This window comes from Ictalurus punctatus, unplaced genomic scaffold (genome assembly GCF_001660625.3).
Source record: "Ictalurus punctatus breed USDA103 unplaced genomic scaffold, Coco_2.0 Super-Scaffold_100046, whole genome shotgun sequence".
Lineage (NCBI taxonomy): Eukaryota > Metazoa > Chordata > Actinopteri > Siluriformes > Ictaluridae > Ictalurus > Ictalurus punctatus.
The window spans coordinates 3,461,160-3,483,709 of NW_026521087.1; the positions used below are offsets into that span (position 1 = coordinate 3,461,160).

A 22,550-nucleotide genomic window follows, 5' to 3' on the forward strand; every position below is an offset into this window, starting at 1 on the left:
CATGCACACACTCTCTCTCTCTCACACACAGACACACTCTCTGTCTCACAGACACACTCTGTCTCTCACACAAACAGACTCTCTCTCGCACAGACACTCTCTCACACAGACAGACACACTCTCACACAGACACTCTCTCTCTCTCTCTCACTCGCACAGACACTCTCTCTCACACACAGACACACCCCCTCTCACACACAGACACACTCTCTCTCTCACAAAGACACATTCTCTCTCTCTCACAGACACACTCTCTCTCTCACACAGACACACTGTCTCTCACACAGACAGACTGTCTCTCACACACAGACACACTCTCTCTCTCACACAAAGACACATTCTCTCTCTCACTCACACAGGCACTCTCTCTCACACACACGGACACACTCACTCTCTCTCTCACACACACGCACAGACACACTCACTCTCTCTCTCACACATACACAGACACACTCACTCTCTCACACACAGACACACTCTCTCTCACACACAGACACACTCTCTCTCTCAAACACACAGACACACTCTCTCTCTCACACACAGACACACTCTCTCTCTCTCTCTCTCTCAAACACACAGACACACTCTCTCTCTCACAGACACACTCTCTCTCACACACAGACACACTCTCTCTCTCACACACAGACACACACTCTCTCTCTCTCTCTCTCAAACACACAGACACACACTCTCTCACAGACACACTCTCTCTCACACACAGACACACTCTCTTTCTCACAGAGACACACTCTCACTCTCTCACACAGACACTCCCTCACACAGACACACTCTCTCTCTCACACACACAGACACTCTCTCACTCTCTCACACAGACAATTTCTTGCTCTCTCACACAGACACTCTCTCACACAGACACACTATCTCTGTCTCACACACACAGACATACACTCTCTCTCTCTCACAGACACACTATGTCTCTCACACAGACAGACTCTCTCTCGCACAGATACACTCTCTCCCTCTCACACAGACACACTATCTCTCTCTCACACAGACACTCTGTCTCTCACACAGACACTCTCTCTCTCACACACACAGACACTCTCTCTCTAACACACAGACATTCTCTCACACAGAAACTCTCTCTCTCTCTCTCTCTCTCTCTCTCTCTCTCTCTCTCTCTCAGTGGCCGAGGCCGCTGCTCCAAAGTTCGCTTGTTCATTTTTCTATCTGTCTTTTCTTCAGAAATACGATTTCCTTTTAGGTCTTTGTTTTCTGAGGGAGTTTAAATCTATTATTGTTTGTTGTGTGTCTGTGTGTGTGTGTGTGTGTGTGTGTGCGCAGGTGTGTGTGTTTGTGTGTGATTTTTCTCGCTGGCCTGGGCGGCTGTTTCCGTGTTGTTTTGGGAAGCATGGCTGCCTCAGGTACGGGGAAGTATGATTCCCTCACGCGGCGGCATGCTATTAAAGTAGCCACTACCGCCAGCGTTGAGGAGGTTAGTCTGGCCGTGGGGGAGAGTGTTGGATGCGACAACATTCTGTCTGCGGCCCGGATGAATAGTGCCGTTGTGCTGTTTCTGAAAACGGTGGAGTTAGTAAACGACATGGTGGACAGTGGAGTTGTGATTGATGGTGTGTTCCACTTAGTGCTTCCTTTATCAACCCTGTGTAAAAAAGTCATCCTGTCGAATGTTCCTCCTTTTATTAAGGACGAGGTTCTGTCACAAACTCTATCCCACTATGGAAAACCGGTCTCTCAGATCAAGAAGATAGCGACTACAAGTAAATCCCCTCGTGTAAAATATATCGTGTCTTTCAGACGGTGTGTGTACATGGTTCTGAAGGATAATAATGATCTGGATCTGACGCTGAATGTAAAGGTGGAAGATTTTAATTATGTTATTTACGCTACTACTACTACAATGAAGTGTTTTGGGTGTGGTTTATCTGGTCATCTGGTGCGGGCCTGTCCGGAAAAACAGGTAAATCCCGAAAATAATGATAATGCTAACGAGGCTGCTGGTAACGAGGTTACTGCTGGAGAGGGTGTTGGGGTGGATGGGGCCCACACACCGGGAGAGGGAGCAGCAGTACCTTCTCAGGTGGAGACACCTGAAGCTGTTCCCTCTCACCAGGGTGTCGGTGCTAAACCAGGTGAAGAAGAGAAGGCTGAGAATGAGCCAGATTTAGGTGATAAGGATACACAGGATAGTACGGCGTCACTAGATAGTGTGATCTGTCCCTTGCTGATGAAGTTGCGGATGATAGCTCTCATATGGACACGGAAGAGAATGTGTTCAAGGTGCCCCAGAGAAAGAGACGGAGAAATCGTCCTCATGCACAGGCTAAGAGGAAAGATGTTGCAGAGGAGTGGAGTGAATTCTGGGGAGGTAGAGAGCGAGAGCGAAGCGTCTGACTGTAGTATTACATGTAGTGTAAATTTGTGATTAACAACTAATACTAGTGTAAATCTAAGTGGCTTTTCGAGCCATGAATATAGCGTGGACGACATCAGGGCTTTTCTGAGAAAGACTAAACATGCTAGGAATGTGAGGATAGACGAGGTTTCCCGGATGTGGAACAGTTCATTAAATTAAAAAAACAAGGGGGTTTATGGGAGAAGGGGGTTTCACTGATCAGGAGGGATACCGTCTAAAGAAAATCCTTACAAAAGTCAATGTAATGTTAGACAATAACGGTAGTGATAGTCAATCCTAGACATCATGTACGTAAATCTATTATTTTTCCTCATATTTATGAGTGAGTTTCGAATCGCTTCGTTGAATTTAAATGGAGCAAGGGAAAGAAATAAAAGATTTTTGTTGTTTGAAACGGTGAAGCAAAAGAAAATTGATGTAATCTTTGCTCAGGAAACCCACACAGACGCTAATAATGCTGCGGACTGGGCCAGGGAGTTTAAAGGGTTATCCGTTTTAAGTCATAAGACATCTACCAGTGGCGGAGTAGCTATTTTATTTTCCTATAATTTTATCCCCTGTTCTTATCAACTTGATGAGATTATAAAGGGTCGACTGTTAAAGGTTAGAGCTCAATATGAGAATAGGTGGGTCGTTTTTGTTTGTGTTTATGCCCCGACCACGGCCATTGAAAGAATGTTATTTTTATTAACCTTAGATGATGTCCTGAAGAATTGTGACTCTGATGATTTTTTTATTCTAGCGGGGGATTTTAACTGTACAGAGCTGGATATGGACAGGAATCATGTAGAGCCCCATATGCCATCACGTAGAAGGCTAGTCGAGTTAATGAAGTCCTGTGACCTTGTGGACATTTGGAGAAATTTTCACCTCATGCAAAAGCAGTATACCTGGGTGCACTCCTACAATAATATGCTCTCTATGGCCAGATTGGATAAATTTGATGCTTTTAAACAGCAGTTAAGTGCTTTTAGAAGTTGTGTAATTATACCGGTAGGATTTACGGACCATTGTATGGTTCTGTCTACTGTGTATTTAAGTAAACTCAAGCATAAGAGTGCGTATTGGCATTTTAACACCAGTCTATTGCAGGACGTTAATTTTAGGGATGTGTTTAAATATTTGTGGAGTGATTTTAGAACCACAAAGGGTTCTTTTAAATCGTGCAACAGTGGTGGGATTTTGCCAAAACGCAAATTAAACAGCTGTGTCAACAAAATACCTCCAATGTCACGAGAGACACAACTCTACGCATGAAATCCTTGGAAGATGAAATAACGGCGCTTCAAGTGTTAATGAAAAACACAGGACGGCAGGTATGCATAGAAAATTTAATGACAAAAAAGAATTTATTGAAAAAATTGCCAGACGTTACTGCACAAGGAGCTCTGGTCAGGTCACGGTTTCAGAATGTGGAGTGTATGGATGCACCGTCGAAATTCTTTTTTAATTTGGAAAAAAGAATGGTCAGAATAAGATGATACATGGCCTGTTTTCTGATGATGGGACACTTTTAGTGGACCATAGAGAAATTCGAAAAAGAGCAGTCGGTTTCTACAAGCAACTGTGCAAGTGTGAAATCTACAATGAACAGGCCCATGATAACGTCTTCTTGAAACAATCTACACTGGGTTCCACAGAGTGTACTGTTTCTCCCCAAGGATGAAGGGGGACATGGACTGGTGCACCTGCAGAGCAGTACTGCAGCCTTTCGGTTACAGTTTGTGCAAAGGCTGCTACATGGACCTGTAAATGCAAACTGGAAGGCTGTAGCATGTGTCATTTTACAGACACTTGAAGGGCTGGATTTAAATAAACCTCTTTTCTGGATGGACCCGAAAAAGATGGACATCAGGAAACTTCCTGTTTTTTACCGTAATGTTTTTAAAGTGTGGAGACTTTTAACAGTGCAGAGAGTACCATGCTCAAGTTCTCTCTACTGGCCGCTGGAGGAGCCAATCATAAATGGTTCCATTTTAGATGTATCTCAAAGGAAGCCGTTTCCTGCGCTCACGGAGGGGTTCTGCAGGGCTGGAGTCGTCACTCTGGATGACCTACTGACCTTAGCAGGACCGGAGTTTAGGAACACGGTGGCAGTTGCTGGGCACATAAAGATGAGGTCAGTCCGTGTAGTCATGCAGTTCCTTGTGGAATGGAGGTCCCTGTTGACTGAAGAGGTCTTGAAAATCCTGGAGGAATATTCCGGAAGGTTAAGTAGTCCCAATGACCAAGATCCTTTACCGGATTTTAGAGTCTCGGCGAATGTACATGAGTGCTCAGGTGTGTTTCTTAAATCTGAAAAACTAAGTTTTGTTGGTCCCAAGGTACCATCTGGGAAAGAACTGTACAAAATGTGTGTACTATCTCTAAATAAAAAGTTTCTGGACAAAAGAGTCGACACACCTTGGAGTTCTGTTCTACAAATAAAGGAACATGTAAAGCCACAATGGAGAGCTTTGTACAAGTCACCATTAACAAAAAAGTGTGGGGATTTACAGTGGAGGATTTTACATGGTGCAGTGGCTGTTAATTCTTTTATCTGTGTTTTAAACCCTGATGTGAGTTACGAATGTCCTTTCTGTGCTGTGAGAGAATCTGTGTTTCACATGTTTATGCACTGTGTAAGATTGAAGCCTCTTTTTACTGTTTTACAGAGACTGCTTGGCCATTTTAATGAGAGTTTTACAATCGAAACCTTTATATTTGGTTTTAAATACTCTCAAAAAAAAAAAAAAGGTTTAAGTGTCAGTTGATAAATTTTATCATAGGGCAGGCAAAGATGGCCATATATGTCAGCAGGAGAAACAGAATTGAGTCAAATTCAGGGGACAGCGTTTTAGTGGTTTTTGTGATTCTGTTCAAATCTAGGATATTAATCGATTTTAAGTTTTACCAAGAGATGAAAGACCTTGTACCATTTGAGAATATCTGGTGTCTGGAAGGGGCATTATGTGTGGTTTTAGAAGAAAAAGTGAGATTTCATCAACTTTTAAAAGACTGTGTACGTACTGGTTGAAACTTGTTTGCTTATTTTATATTCTTTACTCCTTGTGGGTTTTAAAGGCAACTGGAAGGAGAATTATTTGAATTATCTATTTATTTATTTATTTATATATATTTAGTGAGTATCGTGTTCTTGTTTGTGTGTGTGAGATTTGTGAATAAAAAGGCTGCTTGAGTCACTTCTCAAGCCGTTAAACTTCTCTCAAAAAATATAAAAATGTTTTAAAATAATCCTGAAATTCTCGTCGGCGTTGGCTTACTGAGCGATGAAGAGTCGGTTCAACTGATTCAGTTCATTCATTCAAACCATCGAAGTAGGATAAGCGGCTTTGGTAATGATTCTTTAAATGAACCGATTCAGAATCCTCTTCTTGAATCGTTTGAGTCGTTCTCACTCGGTCAGGGTTGCACGTGTGGGTTGCTTTTCCTGCACGTGTAATCAGCACGTGTTCACAGACCGTAAATCCCGACCCCATGGTAGACACTCGACAGAAATTTCATACTAAAGTAAGTATTTTATATTTTCTGGGTCTAAACAGAGCAGAAGTATTGCTAATGTGTTGTACAGATTCTATTGGACTGGTGAACTGTGTGGATTTGAATATTTAACCCAGTTTAATATGGCCTGCTTTGTTCAGTCAGAGACAAGTAAATCTCTTCTAATGTTCATTTATTTTCCATAGATAAAACAAATGTTTGCTTACACATGAATACGTACTTTATGCCTTCAGAATGGTGGAGATTTGTCTCTTAACTATTTTAAATTTGGTTCTCTTCAACAGGTTGTGTTTGAGTTGTGCAGGCTTGTGTCACCTGACTTAAAGAAGGCATTGTTTGAAGGGCTTGATCAGCACCTCCCACGGCTCCTGCAGTTGTACAACACCGAGAGGCAGTGAAATACCCGAAATCCAACATGTGATGACCCGCATTGATCAAGAGGTAAGTCTAATGGACTTTAGTTTGTTCTGCTCCAGAAATGAGCCGATATCCAGCAGAACAGCACTGATAGTTGTGTAATAGACGTGCACAGTAGAGCTGTCGTGATTAATAAATAAACTTATAAATGTGATTACTTGATGAACGTAGACAAAACTCTATACATGTGAAATGTTTTGTTGAAGTTCAGATGAAACTCTGATGTACAGAATCTTCAACAGAGTTCTGCAGAAAGATTTTAAATGCCTGTCATTCACCAGAACAAATTTGCAGTTGAACAGTCTGTCTAAAAGAAAAAATCTAAACACACAATATAAAATTCCTGCAGTGTGAATAAAGCCTTTGTGTTGCTTTTAGCAAACATGTCTAGTACTCTCGGTTCAATGTACACAATTTACCCCATTTAAATGCATTTTGGAAATTGTTCCACATGGCCTTAAAGTATGAATATTCACTGTATGCCAAATAAGTAATCAAAGAATGGAATGGATTTTTTCTTCTCTAATGGACCATTAATCACAATTATAAAAGATGATGCATCAGGTACAAAGTATCAGACCCCCCCCCCCCCCCCCCCCGCTTTTTCCCCCCACAATGGTTGCATGACTTTTGCTACACCATTTCCACTGTGTGTGTTACAAATCACTTTGAGGTAAAGCACTGCTGCTGCGAAGCCCTATTGGATCTGCTCCGTTTTTTTAAATTATTAATAGTAATAATATTAAATTTGCTCTCTCTATCTCTGACTCGCTCGCTCTCTGACACACTCTTTCACACTCTCGCTCTCTCTCTCTCTCTCACTCTCTCTCTCTCTCTCTCTCTCTCGCTCTCTCTCTCTTCCTACCAGTAAAGAGTGAGAGACATCACAGCGAGAATGCAATTCCAAATCTGTAACGTAATTTTACACTATCAGAAGGAGGGACATGTTCAATCTCAGTCTTTAATTAGATCTCTGGCAACGAAGGGGTGAGTGTATGTGTAAAACAATAACATGCATGATGTATATTATGATCAGATCGTATACGTGATTATAAGAAGATTATACCTCTAATCTTATAAGGGATTAAAAATGGAAACCGAGCTTCGGCACATCAGTAATAATAATAATAAGTGGTATGACGTGATCAGTGGATCGATGAGGCTCTCTCTGAGTCACTCAGCGTTTCGTCTTCTCTCCACACCGTCATGTGTCTTTCCTTTTCTCCCGTCAGTGGCTCCGAGACGTGCTGACGTTCAGGTCTGGCAGGATGTTCCATGATGGACACCTCCAGGGGAGTCAGGCTGATCGAGTACAAAGTGTTTATATGTGCTAAAGGAAAGAGATCTGGTGGAAAGTCAGAGTTATAGAGTTATAGTGCTGAGAAGTTTGTCAAGAAAAACAAATGTGTTTTTATAAGGTTTTCATTTTTTTGATTCACCCTCGTATATTAATGCACTTGTTCTTACATGTTATTGTTCCTATAGTAGCTGATAATCAAGGATGGGGTTGTGTGTGCGTTACCATGACCACCTGTTATTGTTATGCGTGTGTACATAATACGGGAACGCTTTAAGTGACCATTTCCATAATAGTTTATGATTTCTGAGGCCCACATTGTATCTGCATTATTATAACGTATTGCATTGGGGAGCTGTTTACCAAACAGTCAGTAAACCCTGCTGGAAGTGTCTTTTTATTTTATTTTTATTAAAAAAATTATTATTATTATTATTTTTTGCCCCCTATCACTTTCTGTGCGAGTGTGGATTGAGTGTTCTCAGTCCCGTCTCGGGCTAAACCATCACAGCTCTATTAAAATTGTCATCAAGTCTGAACATTGGAACCCAGCTTCCTTTTTTTTTCTTCAAGAACACACTATGGCCAAAAGTTTGTGGACACCTGACCATCACACCCGTACAGTATACGCTTGTTGAACATCCCATTCCAGATGTATTTCCCCTTTACTGTTACAATAGAGTCCACTCTTCTGGCCAGTAAAGTTCTTCTGCATCAACCGTAACACACTGTGTCTTCATGGAGCCGGGTTTGTGTACAGGGGCGTTGTGATGCTGGAACCGGTTTGGGTCTATTAGTTGCAGTGAAGGGAAATTGTAACGCTACAGCGTACAGAGATGTTCTATACAGCTGTGTGATTTCAGCTGTGTGGCAACAGTTCAGGGAAGAAGCACATGTGGGTGTTATGGTCAGGCGTCCATATACTTTTAGTTACATGGTGTATCATGTTTATGCTGTAATGAAGATTCAGTGAACTGCAGGCTGATTTCAGCACCAAGGACAGCACCAGCTGAGGCCTGAGTCACTGTGAGAGCCTGAGAGAAACAAGTCTCTCTCTATTTCTTTATCTCTTTCTGTCTGACTGATTGTCTTTCCATCTCTCTCTTGATCGGTCTCTGTCTCACTCTCTGTGTGTGTGTCTCACTGTCATCTCTATCTTGGTCTCTCACTTTCTGTCTGTCATTCTCTCTCACTTTCTTTCTGTCTGACTGCCTTTCTGTCTCTATTGATCTGTGCCTCTCTCTCTCTCTCTCTCTCTCTCTCTCTCTCTCTCTCTGGGAGTGCGTGCGTGGGGAGGACAGAGCGCGGTTCTGAGACAAAATCTTTTCAAAATGTTTGGTAAACAGAGCAAATGATGTACTGCACACAATCATACACAAAGACCAATCATACTGTATAAAAGACAGATCTATTACAGAGAATCTGCATCTAGTAAGGGACTTGTATGACCATGCGTATGACAACAAGATTGAAATGGGGTTTTTACCATTAGATCAGGAGAAAGCTTTTGACCGGGTCGAACATGTTTTTCTTTTTAACATCCTAAAGGCTTTTGGTTTTGACGAAAATTTTATCTCAATGATGAGGTTATTATACTCTGGAGCTACATTTATGATAAAAGTGGCCAGTAGCTTAAGTACTGCTGTGAAGGCTCAGAGGGGTATCAGGCAGGGCTGCCCCCTGTCGGGCCAACTTTACGGCATAATTATTTAACCCCTGCTATATGAGCTTAGGAAAGAATTAACAGGTCTACAAATCGACACTCTAAACTATCAACAACCCACCAAATTATCTGCATATGCCGATGATCTCACAGTTTTAATTAGAGGTGATGTTAAGGTGGTAAAATACGCTCTGGAATGTTATGGAAGAGCTTCATCTGAAAAAGTCAACTGGCATAAGAGTGATGCCGTGTGGTCAATCTGATAAAAGTCCATCACTTCCTGGCATCATGGACTCTATCAAATATCAACAGATATTAAATGAAAACCTGACCGCCTCTGCCAGAAAGATTAAAATGGGCTGTGGTTGGATCTTCCAGCAGGACAATGATCCAAATCATCATCAAAATCAACACACAAATGGTTTACTGACCACAAAATCATCAAATGAATAAAACACCACAGAGTTGTTCTAGGAAAATATATTTACTGATGGGGTGGCATGTTCTTCAGCTCAACGTGGAGTTAACAGCACATCCCAAAGTGTTTTATTCCACTTGCACCACAGCAACTTGGCAGCACTAACAATCTGTTAAAAAAAATAAATAAATAAAAATCAGCCATAACATTAAAACCACCTGACTAATGTGCAGGTCCTCCTTGTGCCGCTAAAACAGCTCTTACTCGTCGAGGCATGGATGCCGCAAGACCTCTGAAGGTGTGCTGTGGTTTCGGGCACCAAGAACATAGTTCCTTTAAGTCCTGTAAGATGCAAGGTGGGCCTCCGTGGATCAGACTTGTTTGTCCAGAACATCCCACAGATGCTCAACAGATGCTCAAATGATCTGGGGAATTTGGTGGCAGTCAACACCTTGAACTCTGTCATGTTCCTCAAACCATTCCTGAACCATTTTTTGTAGTGTGTCTGGGAACATTATTCCACTGAAGGAGACCACTGCCATTAGGGAATTTTGTTGCCATGAAGAGGTGTACGTGGTCTGCAACAGTGTTGGGTAAGTGGTACATGTCAAAGTATATTAACATCCACACAAAAGCCAGGACCCGAGGTTTCCCAGCAGAACATTGCCCAGAACATCACACTGCCTCTGCTAGCTTTTGCTCCCCACTCGCATAAGTGAGCCTTGGGTGCCCTTGACCCTGTCACCAGTTCACCAGTTGTCCTTCCATGGGCCACTTTTGGTAGGTACAAGACCTGCCGTTTTGGCAATGCTCAGACCCAGTTATCTAGACGTCACAGTTTGGCCCTTTTCAAAGTTGCTCAGATCCTTACACTTGCCCATTTTTCCCTAACCGTTCGCTTGGTGCCTGGTATACCCCACCCCTTCACTGGTGCTGTTGTAATGAGATAATCAGTGTTGTTCACTTCACCTGTCAGTGGTTTTACTGTTGTAGCTGATCGGTGTATAGTTGCATTTAATGTTGTAGAATGAAAACACATTCCCGCTCTCACTTGTGTTAGCATGTTGTAACAGCTGTTCTTCCCTCACCTATTGTGTGGTGTGTTTATTTATTTATTTTTATTTATTTATTTTATTTAAAAAAACAAAACTTTTTTTTATATATATATAAAACAAAGCAAAAATGCTGCTTGTCATGTTACCGATAGGGCCACAGAAATGTCCTCTGTGCTGATGTTTTGGCTGTATCTGAAAACTTGTAGCTTTACCCCTGACTTTTACAGTGTTGACACTGGAGATTCCTTTCAGAAATGCTCCATTAATGTCTCCTAACATAAACCCACTAGGACTAAGATGATTTATGCATTGTAGCACCAAACAAAGGTTTCAGTCACTTTTCTGTCTGTAAATTGTCCATCACTGTGTATGGGGCCATAGTCTTGTGTCCTTTATTCATCTCCGTAAATAGTCATCATATTAACCTGTTGACTGGTGTTTATCAGACAGGAGCCTGTGGTTTCCTACTCTGAACACTGTTCGAGCCATGTCGACTTCAGGAGGCCCCACTCCACCCTTCACCACCCTGTCAGTCACCCACCCAGCCAATCACATCACTCCTGTAGAGCTGCACCGACCAGAGAAACGCAACGCCATGAACTAGGCCTACTGGAGGTATGTTTTTTCATCAAATAAAGGACATAACTACAGGGTTTTCCAAAAGTCTCCATACATAAGGGACTGTTTGCCAGTACCAGGTCAGTACCAGGTCACAGGTCAGTACCAGTGACACTAGAGAGAGACATTAGCTGAGAGACATGAGGTCATTTCCACTAAGGGAACATAGTGAGTATCAATGCTCCCTGGTTTTTGTGGTGCGTTGTGGGGATTTTTTAGGGAGCGAACGTTCCAGTGCACTGGAAGGATTTTGCAATTGAGACAACACTTAAAATGGCTGACTCCCTGGTCTCTTGAACCCATACCCTAAACTCAATAGGAAGTCAGCATTCTGATTTTTCTCTTAATTTTTTCCTCCTTTTTTGCCATTTCCAGGCCTTGTACTTGTACTCCTCCTGGAGCTTTCATCAGATCGGCATCACGTTCAGTCAGTCTCAGCTGCAGGCATTGACGATGCTAAATTCCGAAGCTTTTGAATTTTTGCTGCTCGCCGTGGGCGTGGCGCTCTCACAAATTTAGAAGTTTCACCATGAAAAAGGAAGTTGTTATAACTCAAACGTAGAATGTCCAATCTAGGGATGTCACGATACCAAAAATCTAGTAGTCGATACCAGCAAAAATACACGATACTCAATACTACTTTGTGTATAAATAAATAATACTTTTAACTCCTTTATTTAAACACGAGCATTATAAAAAAACAATAGTGGCAACAGTCACATAATATAAAAAAAGCAATTACAAAATAGATATATAATAAATATGTAGGCATAAAATGTTTTTTCTTCGAGATGTTCTGAAATGAGGTCTGGTTTCGGTGTATAGTTTGGGGATCTCTGTATACATGAAGTAATTTTTGCCTGGTATCTGGGGTTGAACCGCTGAAGCAGAGAGAGAGAGGGGGAAGGTGGAGCAATTTCATTTTAGCCCAGAACCTTTAGCTTGCCTTTGCTAGGAGGTTCAGACTTGGCTTTCAACAAGATAAAGAGCCAAGCATACTTCCAAATGAACACACAAATGCTTCAAGAAACTCAAAATCAGTGTTTTACAATGAGCTTAAAATGTCCTCCATGGTGGCATGGACCAGGACCCCTCGGTCTGCAGCATTACAGGAAGATTTCAGGTTAGACATTATGGGAAGAGTCTCGGTGCTGTTATTGTCTCTGGGGCAGACATCAGTTAACATTGTGACCCCTTCCCTGGAGAGAACAGCATTACAATTCTGAAAACAGTTTTTGTAAATAATAATTCACTACTTAAAGCATGTACCCGAGCTCCTGCTACGCAGTAACTAAAACTGTCTGCAACTCACGTGTTACTTCATTCTTTAGTTCCTTCTCTTAAGTGTAGAGCCTCTGTCAGTTTGTTTGTTAGTGTCTCTCATAAGAACTTCCCCAGAGTAGGACAACTGGCAAAACATTACTTGTGTATTCAAGCCACAAGCTCCCCCTCTGAGAGGGTTTTTAGTACAGGTGGCAACATTGTCACATGTAAAAGGGCATCTTTGAAGCCAGATAATGTAGACCAGCTTGTATTTCTTGCTAGAAACCTCTAGAGCCTGTCATTGGGTGTCATCAACCCCCAACAATGTCCCTGCCCCAGCAACATGTGTTCTTGTTATTGCTCACACTTTTTCTGTTTTCTTCAGCAACTCTGAGCATTTTTCATAATTTTTTTATCCTGGCTGAAGCACTTTTATTTCAATCTATAAGAATAAAATAGTAATAAGTTAAAGATATTAATATTGACAAAGGTGAGAGTTTTGTTTATTTGACAGTGATTTCACATTTCTTGTTTGTATGAAGGTTAAATTCAAAATAATTTTTTTAAATTTCTAAATTATTATATAGTTTTATAGGAGGAGGTTTCATAGACTTGGCATTCATTTTACAGAAGTTTGAAGGTACAGACATCTATTGTGGGCGTCCTTGGCAGTTTTTCTGAGGATTTATATTGTTCATATTGATATCGGAGTTATATCGTATCGACCGAAATTAAGCAATATATTGTGATATACATTTTGGCCATATCGTCCAGCCCTACATGAAGGATGACCATGACAGGGAGTTCTCCATTACCTGTCAGCGCAAATTTTCACCGTGCCTTCGTGTCCTGACCTGTTTCTGATTGAGAAAGTGTGGTGCATTATGAAGCACAAAAGAGTGCAACCAAGGCACTGTATAGTTGCGCAGCTGAATAAATCTATAACGGATGAATGGTAGAAAATCCCGCTTGTTAATAAAAGAAATGGTGATGTTACACAGTGTTAAACAACTTTTTAGGAGTTTGTTGCAGTCATCAGATTTGAAATGAGTGTGAATGAAATTTATTTTTTAAATATTCAACATCAAAGTACAACATCAAATAATGTGTTTTCAATATAGTACAGGGTGAATTGAATTTTCAAATGTCTCTTTGCTTTTGGGGTTTGATGTTTTGTTTTTTTTGCATTTTCCATATTGTCCCAGCCTTTTTGGAATTGGGGTTGTAGATAAAGAGAACCCAATTAAACTAATGAGACAAAAATATAATACTTCATCATTTATATATTGAGGGAAGTGAACCAATATTACATATCTGTGAGTGGCAAAAGTATGTGAACCCTTGCTTTCAGGATATGGTGTGACCCCCTTGTGCAGCAATAACTGCAACTAAACAGTTCCGGTAACTGTTGATCAGTCCTGCACATCGGCTTGGAGGAATTTTAGCTTCAACTCTGGGATGCTGGTGGGTTTCCTCACATGAACTGCTTCCTTCAGGTCCTTCCACAACATTTCTAGTGGATTAAGGTCAGGACTTTGACTTGAACATTCCAAAACATTCACTTAATTCATTCTACCAAAAATGGTTAAAGAAGAAAAGTGTGTTTAAGGTTGTTTTCTTGCTGCATGACCCACTTTCTCTTGAGATTCAGGCAAATTAACTGCTAATCTTCGATGTTCTTACTCTATGGTTAGAAGTACAATATTTGTGCCACTCACAGATTTGTAATATTGCGTCATTTTCCTCAATGAATAATTGACCAAGTATAATATTTCAGTCTGGTTTGTTTAATTGGGTTCTTGTCTACTTTTAGGACTTGTGTGAAAATCTGATGTGTTAGGTCATATTTATGTAGAAATATAGAAAACTTTGACATTGCAAGCACCACTGTATCTGGTGTGTAGTGGCTTTGGTATCATGTACGTGTTGGGAGAAACAGTCTTCTTAGATTCACTCAATGCTGAATGTTCACACTTTAACTGTTCTCTCCCCCCCCCCCCCCCCCCCTAGTTGTATAGTGAATATACAGCTTAATAGAATGATTAAAGTTCTAGCAGCAAGGTCGTTTTCCCTATTTGGGGAAAACATTTATTATTAAAGTAGGGTTGAACGAAGTGCACTTCATTTGACTATTTATTGGAATTGTAACAAAATGTTAACTTTATCACTATTAGAAGTACCGATTTGTGGTCTTATCCTCATTACAGGCACGGATGCTGATCACAGAGGAGAGCCTGATGACCACGATCGTCCGCACATTCGATGATCACCTGAGACATCGAGACCAGAAGGGACAATTTCAGTTTGAACTCTACAGTGCACAAAAGGTCTTTAAATTCCGCAGGGTCCAGAGTCTTATAGAAGACCTCAAGTACGGCTGGAAAAAAGCAGAATGTGTTACACTGTCTGTCAGAGAATATCATTATTAATGATAATTAATAGCTAATCATTCTCATTAAACTTTTTTTTTTAAACTCAGATATGTCCTGATTAGCCGTTCAACAGAGTGGACCGACAAGCTCAGGGAGAAGTTTCTGGAAGGACTTGATGCTTTCTTGGAGCCGCTCAAGTCCATGCAGTGTGTTTACATGTGTTTGTATAAGCCATGTTAACTTGCAGTTATAGATGTAATGATCATGTGGGGTGCAATATAGCCATGTTGTTTAATATCAGTAGTATAATGTGTGTTTGGGGATTTGTGATTTCTGCAGGGTATGGACCCAGTAGTACGCGACGTGGACCAAGACATAGAGATGGAACCATTGTGGGTGACAGCCTTCACATTGCAGATGAAGCTCACACACATTATCTCAGTGATGCAAGAGTGGTGTGCCAGTGATGTGAGTACTAACACACTCACCAGTACTAGTATATTACAATATGTGCACACTCTACAGGAGTTCTGGTAGTGCGACCATAGCAGCAAATGCACATATTATTCCTGCACAAACTAAAACCAACAAGATCTGTCTGAAGATCACAGGACTTTTGTCTTTGTCATGTCTTTGAGGTGTATGGAAATGATTGGCTCCGAGTAGGGATTTCTTGAAGGTCAAAGTTCTATATGTGGTTGTAAATTTAAATCTATATATGGAAGCCTTCAAATAAGAAGGAAGTATTCGACGTGCAGGAAGTGGACAAAATAACTAACAGTACATGAAAAAGCATCTTGACAAACACAGCTATTGTGTATGGGTGAATCGTTGTGCCAGCTAACAGCATGCAGCCACTATAAAAATGGTCTGAAAAGTATCCCTTAATGAGTTTTCAGAATTAACAGGCAACTGACAGAGCTCCAGTTCGGCTAAATAGTGGGTGTTGTAATTGCAGGTGCATCAGTCCCCAAAATTGGCTTGATGCGTTAGTCGGTCTTCCCGGTGTTACATGGTGTTCGGCCACACAGCGATTACATCACTTGCCCGCTGCGGCATTGCTCCTACTGTTATTTTGAACTTGAAGTGTCACTGAGGAAGCAGCACCCTTCGAGCTAACGCTATTACATTAATTTCTTCTAATCTCTATACTTTAAAATTATTTACCTTACGTTATACAAATATAACTGACACTACTTTAGATAAAACAATTGTAACGTTGCGCTGTCGAAAATTTGATCTGTATTATGTTTTTCTTTTTTTTTTTTTTTTTTACAAAACATCCGCGACTAGCTTGTAGCCCGTAGCCCGCTAGCATCACCTACCGCTAGCCTTGTTTATGTTTCACATTTCTCACTTACCGCTGTTCTGTTTAAAAAAATATATATATATGTCTGCTGTCTCTCTGGTTTTGGGTGCAGATGAGGACTCGCTCGAGCTTCACATGGTGCGGCTGGAACTGGAAAATGTGGAGAAGCAGATCCGCGGCCTACTCGACAAGCAGGCCCAGCTGCTGGAGCAACAAACTGCGCTGGAAACATCTTGTGCCTCTGCCCACATATCCAAGGTAAGCACACAGCGTGGTATTTCCACTCCCAGCCCCTCTACGCCGTGTGTTTCTCTGTGCAGGGACCGTGCACCTAGGACTTTCCCAGCCGTGGTCTCCGTCACGCCGGCGCCAACACACCTCGGGCCTTGGGTGAACCAGCGGCGGAAGGCGCGGGCTGGACCCTCTCCACCTCCGGTGTTCGAGATTCCAACCAGGAACCGCTTCGCCCCTCTCCGCCAGACCAGACCCAACGCTGTGATCGTCGGGGACTCCATTGTGCGGAACGTCCGTGTAGCCTCATCTAAAGGTAAGGTGCGCACACACTGTTTTTCTGGTGCTTGTGTCCTTCATGTCGCTGCGCAGGTATCCGGGATCCTGAAGAAGGACGAGCGCACTGGAGCGGTTGTGCTGCACGCGGGGACGAACGACACCAGGCTGCGGCAGATGGAGGTTCTGAAGAGGGACTTCTCCAGCCTGATCGAGACGGTACGAGGCAGATCACCCACCGCGAAGATCATCGTCTCTGGACCTCTTCCCACATACAGACGTGGAGCAGAAAAGTTCAGTAGACTTCTAGCATTAAATGATTGGTTAGTCTCTTGGTGTAATGAGCAGAATCTGGTGTTTGTCAATAACTGGAATCTGTTCTGGGAGCGTCCTAGGTTGTTTCGTCCTGATGGCCTGCACCCCAGCAGCCTTGGAGCGGAACTGCTTTCAGACAACATTTCCAAGGCGCTACACTCCAAGTGACTGCCTACCGTAAGTACGTCTTCCAATAATAACAACATTCAGTAAAATCAATGTTCAACTAAAAATCCGGCAAAGGTAATACATACTATAGAGACTGTGTCTGTTCCCCGAGCTATACAAATATATAGAAAATCTCGGAAAGTCTATCTTCGTAACCTAATTAACATAAAACTAAATCATATTGAATGCACAGCCAGCACTTTTGATCTGAGGCTAGGACTATTAAACATTAGATCTCTTGCGTCTAAGGCTCTTATTGTTAACGACATCATTACTGATCAGGAATGTAATTTAATGTGTTTAACAGAAACTTGGATTAAACCAAACGAGTACATAGCATTAAATGACGCCAGTCCTCCTGGATACAGTTATGTACATCAGCCTCGTTCAACTGGTAGAGGAGGAGGTGTTGGTCTCATCCATAGTAAAAACCTAAGCATAAATTTAATTCTTTTGAAATTCTTTATACCAGTATAACTTATGTAGCCACAAAAAATAAGTCAATTCCTCTAATTATTATTTACAGACCCCCAGGGCCATATACTGAATTTCTTAGTGAATTTGCAGACTTTGTCTCAAACCTGGTTGTGTCTGTAGATAAAGCATTAATCGTCTGTGATTTTAATATTCACTTTGATATCCAGAAGACCCTCTGAGGACAGCGGTTGTGTCCATCTTAGATTCAGTAGGGATTAATCAGAACGTAATCGGGCCTACTCATAATGGTGGTCACACTCTTGACCTCATACTAACATACGGACTAAGTATAGAAAATATTATCATTTTTCCGCAGTCTGAAGTTGTCTCAGACCATTATCTTATCTTGTTCATAATACGTATTGATCATAATATTTCCACCTCGCCTCGCTACCGCATAAAACGTACCTACACATCAGCTACTGCACCGAGCTTCATAAATAACCTCACAGAAACATCAATTAGATTTGGATCACCATCAGATCACATAGAACTCGATCAGGCGACTGAAAGCTCGGAGTCAACACTCCGCTACACGCTAGATAGAGTGGCTCCACTCAAAAGGAAAATAATTAGAGAAAAAAAATTAGCACCCTGGTATAATGATCAAACGCGAACCTTAAAACAGACAACTCGACAATTAGAACGTAAATGGCGTCAAACCAAACTGGTGATATTTCAAACAGCATGGAAGGAGAGCCTACTGAAATATAGGAAATCTCTTGGCGATGCTAGAAAAATCTATTTCTCCACCTTAATAGGAGACAACAAAAACAATTCTAGACACAGTAGCAAAATTAACTAGGAATAAAACCACTACAGAGAGAAACACTCAATCATTACATAGCAGTGAAGATTTCATCAAATTTTTCATTGATAAGGTTGAAAATATTAGACGTGAAATACAGGCCATTAAATTAAAACCGGACAGTACTGTAACAAACCCATTACATGACAATGTAGCAATATCAGATCAATGTTTAGAGTGTTTTGCTCCGCTTAGAGAGACCGAACTAGCTACATTAATCTCTTCAGCCAATTCATCAACTTGCATACTAGATCCCGTACCTACATGTTTGTTTAAACAGATTGGTCCAGGAGTAATTGAACCACTTTTAAATATAATCAATTCTTCCCTAAGCACTGGCTATGTACCTAAATCACTTAAATTAGCAGTTATTAAACCCTTGATTAAAAAACCTGATCTTGACCCGTCTCAACTGTCCAGCTATAGACCAATATCAAATATCCCCTTCATCTCTAAGATTTTAGAAAAGGTTGTAGCAAAGCAGTTATGCTCGTACTTAGATAGGAATAACATTCATGAAATGTATCAGTCAGGATTTAGACCTCATCATAGCACAGAGACAGCGTTAGTTAAAGTAGTAAATGACCTTCTACTGACCTACGATCAGGGTTGTGTCTCGCTGCTTGTGTTACTCGACCTTAGTGCAGCTTTTGATACTATAGATCACACTATTCTCCTTGATAGATTAGAAAATGTTGTTGGTATTAAGGGAACAGTCCTCTCCTGGCTCAGGTCTTATCTGACCGATCGTTATCAGTTCGTAGATGTAAATGGTGATTTCTCCATGCGTACTGAGGTTACTTTTGGAGTTCCACAGGGTTCTGTTTTAGGCCCACTGCTCTTTACTTTATATATGCTACCCCTAGGTCAAATTATTCGTAAACATGGAATTAGCTTCCACTGTTCTGCTGATGATACACAGTTATATGTTTCAGCGAAGCCAGAGGACAGACAGAAGCTTAGTAAAGTTGAGGATTGTGTAAAGGACATTAGACATTGGATGTTAATTAACTTCCTTCTACTTAATTCTGATAAAAACAGAAATACTTTTATTAGGCCCACGTGTAGCTAGAAGTATTCTTTCTGATCACATGGTTACTCTGGATGGTCTTTCTGTTTCATCATGTGCAGCAGTTAAAGACCTTGGAGTGATTATTGACTCCAGCCTATCATTTGATGCTCATGTAGATAATATTACTAGGATAGTCTTCTTTCATCTCAGAAATATTTCTAAAATAAGAAACATATTGTCACTACATGATGCGGAAATACTAGTTCATGCATTCGTCACCTCTAGATTAGATTACTGTAATGCCTTACTGTCTGGATGTTCCAGTAGGAATATAAATAAGCTCCAGTTAGTCCAGAATGCAGCTGCTAGAGTCCTAACTAGAACTAGATGATACGACCACATCACATCGATATTATCAGTACTGCATTGGCTCCCAGTGAAATCTCACACTGATTATAAAATACTATTATTAACCTATAAAGCACTAAGTGGTCTCGTGCCACAGTATCTAAGCGATCTTTTGGTTTTCTGTGATCCGCCACGCCTACTTAGGTCAAAAGATGCAGGTTATCTGATGGTACCTCGAATAGTGAAGGCTACAGCAGGGGGAAGAGCTTTCTCTTATAGAGCCCCACAGTTATGGAACAGTCTTCCTATTAGTGTTCTGGACTCAGACACAGTCTCAGTGTTTAAGTCTAGGCTTAAAACCTATTTGTTTACTCAAGCCTACCCTGACTCTATTATGCTAATTCACAGTCCTAATAATCTTTTCTCTCCCTCTCTCCTTCTGCCGAGCCACACACGAATTTATGGAGATACTAGAGATCCTGATCCTTTCTGCCTCTGGATGGCGCTCTCATCTACTGCAATTCCAGACTGCTGAGATTACGGCTGCTCCTAAGGCCAAACAGACTTCATATAAATCCATAATGAACTTTTTCACCAAAGTGAGCAGTGAGGTAAGTGTGTGATTATATGCCGTGACTAACGGTGAAGTCGTGACACTGTGACACCCGTATCGAACACCTCTACATGCAGCTATAACGGAGATACTGAGGATGTATGCACCGTTATGACAGTAATTTACCATTAACTTGTGTAAATACGTTTTGTGAAAAGGACAGTTTAGAGGGAGGATTTTCTGGTTCCTTTTACGAGACGTGCAGATGTGTCTCACTGTCTCTTCATCTCTTTTGATACAGGAACACGGAGGGAGGATACATCTTCTGATCCGCCATTTGCTGCCGACGAGCTGTACTACAGCACCGTGGAGAGTGACTACGAGGATGACGTCCACATGCCTGACCAGCATGAGGAGGAGCAAAATGGTGGTGATGAGCATGAGGTGCCTTTTAGAAGTCCTTCGAGAAGCCCGTCCCCTTTACCAGGCCTATCTGCTCTAAGAATCACACCCTTTCCTGTAATAAGCCCATCCCCTTTGAGAATCACACCCCCTTTTAGAAGCCCATCCCCTTTTTGAGATTCTCATCCCTTTAAGAACATCTCCTATAAGAAGACCAACCCCCGTGAGGAGGCAATCTCCTATAAGACCAACCCCCGTGAGGAGGCTATCTCCTATAAGACCAACCCCCGTGAGGAGGCTATCTCCTATAAGAAGACCAACCCCTGTGAGGAGACTATCTCCTATAAGACCAACCCCCGTGAGGAGGCTATCTCCTATAAGAAGACCAACCCCCGTGAGGAGACTATCTCCTATAAGAAGACCAACCCCCGTGAGGAGGCTGTCTCCTATAAGAAGACCAACCCCCGTGAGGAGGCTATCTCCTATAAGACCAACCCCCGTGAGGAGACTATCTCCTATAAGACCAACCCCCGTGAGGAGACTATCTCCTATAAGAAGACCAACCCCCGTGAGGAGGCTATCTCCTATAAGACCAACCCCCGTGAGGAGGCTATCTCCTATAAGACCAACCCCCGTGAGGAGGCTATCTCCTATAAGAAGACCATGCACTGCGACAAGCCCACCCACTTCTGTTACTCCTGCATCCGTTCCTCACGTCAGCATCAACGTAACTTTGTGGTTAGATGTAAGTGTTGATTAGACTTAGATCTGGGTTATAATCTGTATTAAGACCTGTTATGTCCCCTCCATTTTCACTGAGTGGAGCTGAAACCTTTACAATGCACATCTGTTACATTTGATATTTTTTTGTTGTTGATATAATAACAATTTACTTTTTTTTGAAGTACCATTACTTTGTTCTTTTATACTGCATGAGCAAAAATAAAAATAACTTAAATAAAAATAATTAAAAAAAACGTCTTTTGGAGAAATGGGGTGGGTTTTATGTAAACAAGTGAAACATCTAATATTGAGTCAGAAACATGTCAAAGAATCATATTAAATCATGAACATGTGAAACATATGATACTGAATTTGTTAGAAAAACTATTTTCCCTTGCTCCCAGCGGCGTGAAACTCACTGTATAGTGATTTAAGCCAGTGTAGCGCCCCCGTGTGTCTGCACACACAGGAGGAATGAAAACACGCTTTGTCAGAGCACTTTTGAGGAAAAGTGACTTTCTAGACTTCAAATCTCACATTTTCCCCTTTATCATACATTATCATCATCTAATGGATTTTAATGTAAACAATCCTATTTCGTATCATTTTACATCAGAAACCTGCAAAGTATATTATGTACAAAATGTCATACTGGAGCAGGTCACGCAGTTGATTATATGAGTTTGTTAGAAAAACCACTTTCCCTGGCGCCCAGTGGCGTGTAAACTCGCTGTATAGGGATTTAAGCCAATGAAGCACACTGTTAAAAAAAAAATTGTTTACTCAACTTAACTTATTGAGTTGTCTTTTTGCTTTGACTCAGTTAAGATGTCTTTACTTAAAATAATAAGTAGTTTCAACTTACTCTTGTTGACTATTAAATAATTGACCCAACTACTCGTTTCAAGTAACGCAGACTTCCCAAG

General features: G+C 41.4%; 2 protein-coding genes across 7 annotated transcripts in view; one reads left to right on the forward strand and one right to left on the reverse strand.

Annotated features, from left to right (window-relative positions):
• Nucleotides 1–22,550, reverse strand: part of LOC128630122 (NACHT, LRR and PYD domains-containing protein 12) — a 462,144-nt gene that overhangs the window by 16,253 nt on the left and 423,341 nt on the right. The window lies entirely within an intron of this gene.
• LOC128630134 (uncharacterized) lies at nucleotides 5,540–21,870 on the forward strand. 6 transcript variants are annotated; one of them, XR_008394415.1, is made up of 8 exons: nucleotides 5,540–6,340; nucleotides 11,196–11,364; nucleotides 14,838–14,957; nucleotides 15,110–15,208; nucleotides 15,342–15,470; nucleotides 16,424–17,111; nucleotides 17,206–20,557; nucleotides 20,801–21,870. XR_008394415.1 is itself a non-coding variant. In XM_053678740.1 (3 exons), the coding sequence occupies exon 2, from the start codon at nucleotides 16,447–16,449 to the stop codon at nucleotides 17,299–17,301; it is 855 nt and encodes a 284-aa protein (XP_053534715.1). In that variant the 5' UTR covers nucleotides 15,229–15,470; nucleotides 16,424–16,446; the 3' UTR covers nucleotides 17,302–20,557; nucleotides 20,801–21,870. The 6 variants fall into 6 exon arrangements, 1 of the variants encoding a protein (XP_053534715.1); XR_008394414.1 differs by having other exon boundaries at nucleotides 17,214–20,557; XR_008394416.1 differs by having other exon boundaries at nucleotides 5,541–5,908; nucleotides 6,184–6,340; nucleotides 16,424–20,557.

Coding starts and splice junctions, on each gene's coding strand:
- LOC128630134 (XM_053678740.1), top strand. CDS start 16,447: ATGGTGCGGCTGGAACTGGAAAATGTGGAGAAGCAGATCCGCGGCCTA.